General features: G+C 40.6%; 1 protein-coding gene across 1 annotated transcript in view; it reads left to right on the forward strand.

Annotated features, from left to right (window-relative positions):
- ABLIM3 (actin binding LIM protein family member 3) overlaps positions 1–10,403 on the forward strand; it is a 142,317-nt gene that overhangs the window by 36,630 nt on the left and 95,284 nt on the right. Inside the window, exon 3 of the mRNA XM_007447491.1 lies at positions 5,606–5,743. Within this exon, the coding sequence (XP_007447553.1) occupies positions 5,606–5,743 (138 nt within the window). The remainder of the gene's footprint in view (positions 1–5,605; positions 5,744–10,403) is intronic.

A 10,403-nucleotide genomic window follows, 5' to 3' on the forward strand; every position in this document is an offset into this window, starting at 1 on the left:
GCTGAACCGGTTGATGCTCTGCTTGATGTTTCACTGTTCAGACAGAAGCTCCACTGTTTTTATTACACTTCCGGCCAATTATTCACAGTTGTTATACTGTCTCCACATCAGTTTTGTCACTCTTTTCATTATACCCCAGCCTTGCATAGGTGCTTCTACCTTTTAAAGACCATTTTATAAAGACGACTCAATTAGAATGTGGGAACACTTTTATCTACAAGTTTAAGTGACCCTCAGAAGAGGAAAAAAAATGGTGCAGGCACTACATCAGTAAAGAGAACGTAACTTAGGTCGCACTGTTTATGAGACAGGAATCATGCCATCATCTGCTTTTAAGAGAGACTAATAAATCTGATAAGATACAGCACAGTCTAGTTTAAAAGCGGGAGAAAGTTAATGGAGAAAAGAAAGGGTGGAGGGAAAGAAAGATGTACAGCAAAGGACACACAGAGACAGAACCAGTTTTCAATTGGAGGAAATTTTATAAATCATTTTGTCCAATCTCCTTGGTGGCTAAGGACAGAATTAAGGCCAGAGAAGTTACAGGATTTGCCCAATCCTGTATACAACTAGGTGACTGCAGAGAGGTTACCCCCAGCACTACCTATCAGAGAGAGAAACACAAGATGAGGAACGACAGAGGGAGAGAGGAACAGCCAGGTAGAGGAACTGGATGCTGAATTTGTTTCCTGCTATTGTTCAACTCTCGTGCTCCTTTTAACTTCAGAGGGGCCAGTAACCCCTCCCCTTCCAATATGTTGTTTTGTTCCAGCAGTTTTAAATTATTTTGGTAACATTTGGGGAAGAGCTTTACTTGCAAATTTAGTTGTGGAATTAAGATGTATTTTCTCATCTTTAGAACACTAAAGATTTGGTAAGCATGTAGAAGGATACTTAATGTTTCAGACCCTTAATTTTTTATTATTTTTTTTTTTTTTTTTTGCCTTTCGGGGGCCCCCCCCCTGCTGCGCCCTCTCCCGCCGCGGAGCACAGCCTCCGGACGCGCAGGCTCAGCGGCCATGGCTCACGGGCCCAGCCGCTCCACGGCACGTGGGATCTTCCCGGACCGGGGCACGAACCCGCGTCCCCTGCATCGGCAGGCAGACTCTCAACCACTGCGCCACCAGGGAAGCCCCAGACCCTTAATTTTTAATCTCATAGTCATTGACCAGCTGATTTTCTTTCTTAAAAAATTGTACTGGGGGCTTCCCTGGTGGCACAGTGGTTAAGAATCCGCCTGCCAATGCAGGGGACATGGGTTCAAGCCCTGGTCCAGGAAGATCCCACATGCCACGGAGCAACTAAGCCCATGCACCACAACTACTGAGCCTGCACGCTAGAGCCCATGAGCCGCAACTATGGAGCCCACATGCCACAACTACTGAAGCCTCCTTGCCTAGAGCCCATGCTCCACAGCAAGAGAAGCCACCGCAGTGAGAAGCCCGCGCACTGCAACGAAGAGTAGCCCCCACTCTCAACAACTAGAGAAAGCCCGCGTGCAGCAGGGAAGACCCAGTGCAGCCAAAAATTAAATAAATGAATAAATAAATAAATTTATTTTTAAAAAGTATACTGATAGCCATTGTCAACTGATTATCTTGCTTTTATTCTTGGAAAGATTAAGACTGTTCAGTCTTACAGTGCCTGAAAAATTGTCCTTTTAAAAAACAATCAGTATTTATTTCACTGCGCAGAACCTTTTGTCTCCAGATCAAATTCAGGATGGGTGAATGTGTGTGTAACTGGTTCTTACTGCAAATTATTTTTAAATACAATTTTTAAACTCTTAAGGGATAAAAAGAAATAACTTAAGTCTGAGGTGGTATTCCCAAATTAATTCATACATGTTATTTTTGTATAAATAAGATTCAACCAAGTTTAATTTCTTCATTCTTAATGCGAGTTCCATTTGTGAAACTATAAGGCTATCGTGTCCACTATGGCAACAACTAGTCACATGTGGCTATTGCTATGTAAATTTATGCTAATTAAAATTAAATTAAAATTTCAGTAGCTCAGTCACACTAGCCACATTTCAAGTGCCCAATAGCCACATTTCACGTGCCCAACAGCCACATATGGCTAGTGATTATTATATTGGACAGCGTAGATATAGAACATTTCCATATCTCAGAAAATTCTTTTGGACATCACCGCTTAAGGACTAGTAACTGGGAATGACTCTCCTGGGTACACTTTTTGGCCAACTAACATGAAACAGAAGCCAGAGGTTCCTTACATGCATTTTAGAAATATAGCACATGACCCATATGTCTAAACATGGTAACTTCATGGATTATTTCACAAGTGAGAAGAGCTAATGTCCTTTGAGGCTTTGAAGAACTAATGTCCTGCTTTCAAATGTTGCTCTCAAGGATAGGCAGTTCCTAACACAAAGCAGTCTAAAACTTCATGTATAAGTCAATTTGGAATTCAAAAGACATTTGCCCATAGATAAATATTGTAAATCACATTACTGAATTTTAGTACTTTGAGGTAAAAATTAATGGAAATAATAACCAGCAGAAAATCAACAGTAAAATTTTAGAGTTTCAGAGGGTTTTATAGATTGGAGGGAAGAGATATCCCCGCCCCCCCCCCCCCATACACACACATAATAAGGTTAGATTAAGTTGCTGACTTAACTGAGAATACAAAATCTTATTGAAAATGAGGTGGCTTCCAGTACAAGAGCAGATGTGGCATATCTCAGTGGAGCTTCCCTTGATCCCCAGAGTTCCTATTGGCACCGTCTGGATAAGGATAGGTCTTCACATGTCCGTAAGCTCAAATCATGCTACACCGCTGACCTTTTATAGTCACGGCTTACATCAGCAATCTGGAAGAACTCACACCAACGATGCATGCATTTCTGTTTATGGGACTATTTATAAACGTCAGACATTTGTGGACTCTGGTCACAGTCAGCATCACCATAACAGTACCCTCATCCTGAAGAGAGCAGTAGAGTTAGGGCTGGGAGACCATGGGTACTCTGCCCCAGAAGGTCTGTTTTCCCAATCCATCCCCTCACTCTGATTTTATGGCTTTTCATTTGAATGGTTCAAAGATTGAGTTTTGACTGAAAACCATGATCACTAATCCATCTCCCCAGAAAATCAAATTATGAAAAATTTAATTGATCTTGCTGGTTCTTGAGCAATAAGGTGGGATCAATTAGAAGAGGTAGATGAAAGTTTGCGTAGTGATTCTGGAGGGACTTTGGATACTTTCAAGAGCTCTCATTATTGATGGTGATGATTATACTATTCCTATTTTATTTTCAGACTCACGGCTTTGTTTCCCTTAGCAGTAGTAGATCATTACACTGCTCATATAAATAGAATCTATATTTTTCTCCAAAATTGGGGGGAGGGGGGAGACGGGAGAGTGAAATATATTCCCGGGGACATTAAGCAGGAATCAGAAAAAGAAGCAAAAGAGACAGGATTAAGGAGAATGTTTGTGGACATTCTGGGGGTGGAGAAAGATTGCTCTGAGCTCTGGGGAGGATGTGATGGTCATGATACCAGTGGAGCATTGGATACATTTGTGGAGCACTTCATGCACGTTTTGAAATGCTTTACATGTATTAACCCATTTACTGAGTGAATTAATATTTTAGTTAACTAGCTAACTCATTTAACTTTTGTCTTAAATTTAAGACAGAAAAAAAAAGAGTTAAATAAGGGACATGAACTCCTTGAGAGAAAGACTGTAAGAAAGATATTATTCTCCCACCTCAGGTAGCAAAGTTGTCAGCAATAGTAATTTCAGGGCTAAGCAACCAGCTCTTTGCCCTACCGTGCACTTATGATTCAAGATGTGGGAGGTAATTGAAAGTCCTGCTTTCCTGTGCCTTGACTTTAAAAGGAGGAGGGTGGATGAGATCAGTTATGGAGATCATCTTCGAGAATCTGAAAAAAGCTGTAGGATAATGTATATAATACCAAATTTTATATTTCATTAGAGAGAAATATTAGATATCAGGTGTATCAGTCAGGTATGCTACAGTAACAAAAAAATCTTAGAAGATATGCCATCAAATATTCCTCCTGGCTCATGATAGATGTTCATCCTGGGTTAGCTTAGAGCTCTGCTCCAGGACTTCTCAGCCAGGGATCCAAGCTGATGCATCCTGCACACCATCTGGGGGTATCACTGGCTGCTGGGCTATAGGAAGGCAATATGGCAGATACCATACTGGCTCCTAGGGCTTCCAGTTGGAAGTGACACAATTTCCATTCACATTTCATTGCCAAGCAAGACACCATGTGCCAAGAATAAAAGATTGAAATTTCAGTGAACAGCCACAACAACTACCACACTAGGTCAAGAACCCTTGAACTAGGTGACCTCTAGGTTCCTTGGCAGTTCAAGGTTTCTGTGAGTCCAGGTTAACTTATATTATGCTTATTCAGAGTTTAGCCAGGAAGTCTACATGTCTAAATGCTAGACACCAATTCGCCTCCAATCAAGTGGTCATCCTTATAGTTAGGACAAAAGTGAGCCTTATCCTAATAGGGTATGAGCAGAAGTTTGTGGACTATTGCTACAGCCTTGAGTAAAAATTGAGGAATTGAGTGGTTCTCTCCCTGGGGCCCCTAGGGACTTCCTCCAAGAGAGAAGATTGGGTTCCTCACTGGCAAAGTTATCTCAACAGTTTATATATAATGCGGTTGGACCAGACAGCTATTCATATCCCTTCCAACCCTGAAATTTTATGTTCTAGGCAGGTGCCTACTGTTATTAAATGCTAGATGACCAGCTTATAGAATGGTCAAGCAAAGTATATTTCAGGGAAAGGAAATCTAGAAAAGTAGCCATGAGAAAATCTAAGCAAGAGATCAGTAACCTCAAAAGGTAAGTATAGGTCTACAGCATCATCAAATGCTGACCATAGCACTGCAAGCCCAGTGACTTCAGCCCCTTCATAGTCTCCAACAGCTCTTTATTCTTAAGTATACACATGTGACATTTTCTCAATGTTATGGAAAGTGCTGTTCAAAGGCAGTTGTATGGTGAGTTGCCTCATCAACTTCCTTCCAACTAGAGTGCCTCCCTTCATGCCTTTATAGAAAGTCAGCTACCATTGTCCATCATTTTATAGATGTATAAACTGAGGTGCCGAGAGGGGCTGTATCTTGCTCAACAAAAAGGCCATTTGGAGGCAGAGTCAGCCACCCATTTCCTTGAGACCCAGGAGTCAATGGCAAGACCTAAATTCCCTTTGTTTGGGGCCTGGTATTGATCCAGAGATCTCCCAAGAAATAGTATTTCTGGATCATTTACCTTGGAATACTCAACTTCCTCTTTTATTTTTCTTCATTTTTGAATTTGGCCTCCATTATTGCAAGAAAAGGTTATGCTCACTCATAAGTCTCTGCCTACTTAGGAGATTTATGGACTCATATCTTAATGCCACTCGCCTTCTAAAGATGTCTTAGCTTGGCATACTCAGCCTGATGATGTATTGAAGGTATTTTGCTAATCATTTTCACCCTTTCTGCTTTTTCTGCCAGTTAAGATTATAATCATTTCTTTTGGCAGACTTTTTAAAGAATAAGGACCTTCTGGATGGTGATCTCTTTGTTTCTCTTTACAGTTCCTTATCAGCAGAATCCTTACAATCCCCGGGGCAGCTCCAGTGTCATCCAGTGCTATCGATGTGGAGACACCTGCAAAGGGGAGGTGGTTCGCGTCCACAATAACCATTTCCACATCAGATGCTTCACCTGTCAAGGTAGGAGGCCTGATCTCCCAACACCCTTCTCAGATTCCTCGCCATGCTCTCACCCCAGGACATGCCATGGGGCAAGCAGAACGGACACAGGCAATTGAGATACCTGCAAAGGCCTAAAATGACCTTCCTTGAGCCAGTAATGAGAATTCTCCCTTCAGCGGCATGGCATGAAGAGGGAGGGTAGAGTGAGGGAAGCGGTGGGATACCGGCGGGGAGAAAGGGAGCCTGGTGACCCCAGAGTGGAAGCACTGACCCAGAAGGAAAAAGGCAATCCTGCAAGCTTATCTTACACATCTGAGAAGACTACTGGCTTGTGCCTATAAATCAGTTTGAGAGCCAATGAAAGAGCAAAGCTGTCATGGCTAAAATGTGGCATGGCTCTGACGTGAGTGTGACAATCCTCAGAGGTTAGGTTTCACAAGGGAGAAGGTACGACTTCAGTAAGGTTTGCGATTTGGGAGCAGATGGACGCTGCGTTACCTCTAATTGTGACAGCTTACCCATGGCTAATTTATAAAACCTTAGCTCAACCCAGCTAAGCATTCCCGAAGGAAGAAGGCTCACTAGCAGCAGGAAAAGAGGGAATCAGCTGAAGGAGCCCCGAGAGCCCTCTGGCCCAAACAGGACAACACTCCCTCCCCAGTGTCCCTGTCTAATGCCACTCCAGCCTCCACTTCTTGAACTTCTCTTCCAGGCTTCCTGTTCCACAGAGAATCCATTCTGATGTTGGATTGCTCTGTGAGTTTAGAAAATGTTTGACCTCAAACCTTTAACTTCCACTTGGTTTTAGATTTGTCCTCATGGGGTTTGATGAGCTCTTTGTGGTTGTTTTTCCCGGTGGCTGCCCTTCACATACTTGTAGCCAGGTCTGCCCCACATACACAGTTATATTGCAGGTCCTTATGGGCCTCATCTGAAATGGTTCCAACTTGCATAATCATCCTGAAGTCTTCTTCCTTGATCCGTTCTGGTTTGTCACTATCATCCCTGAAGCCTACTGCCCAAAACAGACCATACTTCTCAAGGTCTGCCAAATACAGCAAGGACTACATTTCTTTAATGTGACTGATACTGAATGAACTTCCCGAGAAGCCACTTCACACCACTGATGTATATTGAATTTAAGGTCAGCTGAAACCCCCAGATCTGTTCATTTTAGTATCTGCTGCTAAACTTCAGCCTCATGTATCTGAGATTGTTGACTTCCTCTGCCATCATTAAAGTTGCAAATTTCCTTCCCCAGGATCTAACTGGACTCTTCACTGAGCAAATAAATCTCATATTCATATTCCCTAATTTATTTATAGAAGCATATATGGAGTATATTTTAATTGTGTGGTTTTTATTTCATTGTATTTTTTTAATTTTTATTTTATATTGGAGTATAGTTGATTTACAATGTTGTGTTACAGCAAAGGTGGATAGCAAAGGGATTCAGTTCTACATATACATATATCTATTCTTTTCCAAATTCTTTTCCCATTTAGGTTATTACAGAATATATTTTTAATACATCTTTATTGGAGTATAATTGCTTCATAGTACTGTGTTAGTTTCTGTTGTACAACAAAGTGAATCAGCCATATGCATACATATATCTCCATATCCCCGCCCTCTTGAGCCTCCCTCCCACCCTCCCTATCCCACCCCTCTAGGTCATTGCAAAGCACCGAGCTGATCTCCCTGTGCTATGCGGCTGCTCCCCACTAGCTGTCTATTTTACATTTGGTAGTGTGTATATGTCAATGCTACTCTCTCACTTTGTCCCAGCTTACCCTTCCCCTTCCCTGTGTCCTCAAGTCCATTCCCTACATCTGCCTCTTTATTCCTGTCCTGCCCCTAGGTTCTTCAGAACCATTTTTTTTTTAGATTCCATATATATGTGTTACCATACAGTATTTGTTTTTCTCTTTCTGACTTACTTCACTATATATGACAGACCCTAGGTCCATCCAGCTCACTACAGATAACTCAATTTTGTTTCTTTTTATGGCTGAATAATATTCCATTGTATATATGTGCCACATCTTCTTTATCCATTCCTCTGTCGATGGACATTGAGGTTGCTTCCATGTCTTGGCTATTGTAAACAGTGCTGCAGTGAACATTGTGGTACATGTCTCTTTTTGAATTATGGTTTTCTTAGGGTGTATGCCCAATAGTGGGATTGCTGAGTCATGTGGTAGTTCCATTTTTAGTTTTTTAAGGAACCTCCATACTGTTCTCCATAGTGGCTGTATAAATTTACATTCCCACCAACAGTGCAAGAGGGTTCCCTTTTCTCCACACCCTTTCCAGCATTTATTGTTTCTAGATTTTTTGATAATGGCCGTTCTGACTGGTGTCAGGTGATACCTCATTGTAGCTTTGATTTGCATTTCTCTAATAATTAGTGATGTTGAGCATCTTTTCATGTGCCTCTTGGCCATCTGTATGTCTTCTTTGGAGAAATGTCTATTTAGGTCTTCTGCCCATTTTTGGATTGTGTTGTTTGCTTTTTTGATATTGAGTTCCGTGAGCTGTTTGTATATTTTGGAGATTAATCCTTTGTCAGTTGTTTCATGTGCAGATATTTTCTCCCATTCTGAGGGTTGTCTTTTCATCTTGTTTATGGTTTCCTTTGCTGTGCAAAAGCTTTTAAGTTTAATTAGGTCCAATTTGTTTATTTTTGTCTTTTATTTTGTATTTTATTTTATTCTAGGAGGTGGGTCAAAAAAGATCTTGCTGTGGCTCCGGACACGCAGGCTCAGCAGCCATGGCTCGTGGGCCTAGCCGCTCCGCGGCACGTGGCTCATGGGCCTAGCTGCTCAGCGGCCATGGCTCATGGGCCTAGCCTCTCCGTGGCATGTGGGATCTTCCCGGACACGAACCCGTGTCCCCTGCATCGGCAGGTGGACTGTCTACCACTGCGCCACCAGGGAAGCCCGATCATATGGTTTTTATTCCTTAATTTGTTAATATGGTGTATCACATTGATTGATTTGCATATGATGAAGAATCCTTGCATCCCTTGGATAAATCACACTTGATCATAGTGTATGATCCTTTTAATATGTTGTTGGATTCTGTTTGCTAGTATTTTTTTGAGGATTTTTGCATCGATATTCATCAGTGATATTGGTCCATAATTTTTTTTGTTTGTGGTATCTTTGTCTGGTTTTGGTATCAGGGTGACGGTGGCTTTGTAGAATGTATTTGGTAGTGTTTCTCCTTCTGCAGTTTTTTGGAAGAATTTGAGAAGAATTGTTGTCCGATCTTCCGTAAATGTTTGATAGAATTCACCTGTGAAGCCATCTGGTCCTAGACTTCTGTTTGTTGGAAGATTTTTAATTACAGTTGCAATTTCATTACTTGGGATAGGTCTGTTTATATTTTCTAATTCTTCCAGGTTCAGTCTTGGAAAATTGTGCCTTTCCAAGAATTTGTCCATTTCTTCGTGGTTGTCCATTTTATTGGCATATAGTTGTTTGTAGTAGTCTCTTATAATCCTTTGTATTTCTACAATGTCAGTTGTGCTTTCACCTTTTTCATTTCTAATTTTATTGATTTGCATCCTCTCCCTTTTTTTCTTGATGAAGCTGGCTAACGGTTTATCAATTTTGTTTATCTTCTTAAAGAACCAGCTTTTAGTTTTACTGATCTTTGCTATTGTTTTCTTCATTTCTATTTCATTTATTTCTGCTCTGATCTTTATGATTTCTTTCCTTCTACTGACTTTGGGTTTTCTTCGTTCTTCTTTCTCTAGTTGCCTTAGATGTAGGGTTAGATTGTTTATTTGAGATTTTCCTTGTTTCTTGAGGTGAGATTGAATTGCTACAGACTTCGCTCTTGGAACTGCTTTTACTGCATCCCCATAGGTTTTGGGTCATCATGTTTTCATTGTCATTAGTTTCTAGGTATTTTTTGATTTCTTCTTTGATTTCTTCAGTGATCTCTTGCTTATTTAGTAGTGCACTGTTTAGCCACCATATATTTGTGTTTTTTACAGTCTTTTTCCTGTAATTAATTTCCAGTGTCTTAGCATTGTGGTCAGAAAAGATGCTTGATACGATTTCAGTTTTCTTAAATTTTCCGAGGCTTGATTTGTAACCCAAGATGTCATCTATCCTGGAGAATGTTCTGTGTGCACCTAGGAAGAAAGTGTATTCTGCCACTTTCAGGTGGAATGTTGTATAAATATCAATTAAATCTATCTGGTCTGTTGTGTCAATTAAAGCTTGTGTTTCCTTATTTATTATCTGTTTGGATGATCTGTCCATTGGTGTAAGTGGGGTGTTAAATCCCCTACTATTATTGTGTTACTGTCGATTTCTCCTTTCATGGTTGTTAGCATTTGCCTTATGTATTGAGGTGCTCCTGTGTTGGGTGCATAAACATTTATAGTTTTTACATCTTCTTCTTGGATTGATCCCTTTATCATTATGTAGTGTCCATCCTTATCTCTTGTAACAGTCTTTATTTTAAAGTCTGTTTTATCTTATACGAATATTGCTACTCCAGCTTTCTTTTGATTTCCATTTGCATGGAGTATCTTTTTCCATCCCTTCAGTTTTCAGTCTGTAGGTGTCCCTAGGCCTGAAGTGGGTCTCTTGTAGACAGCATGCATATATATATATATATATATATATATATATATATATATATATATATATATATATAT

This window comes from Lipotes vexillifer, unplaced genomic scaffold (genome assembly GCF_000442215.2).
Source record: "Lipotes vexillifer unplaced genomic scaffold, Lipotes_vexillifer_v1.1 scaffold1009, whole genome shotgun sequence".
NCBI classification, from domain to species: Eukaryota; Metazoa; Chordata; class Mammalia; order Artiodactyla; family Lipotidae; genus Lipotes; species Lipotes vexillifer.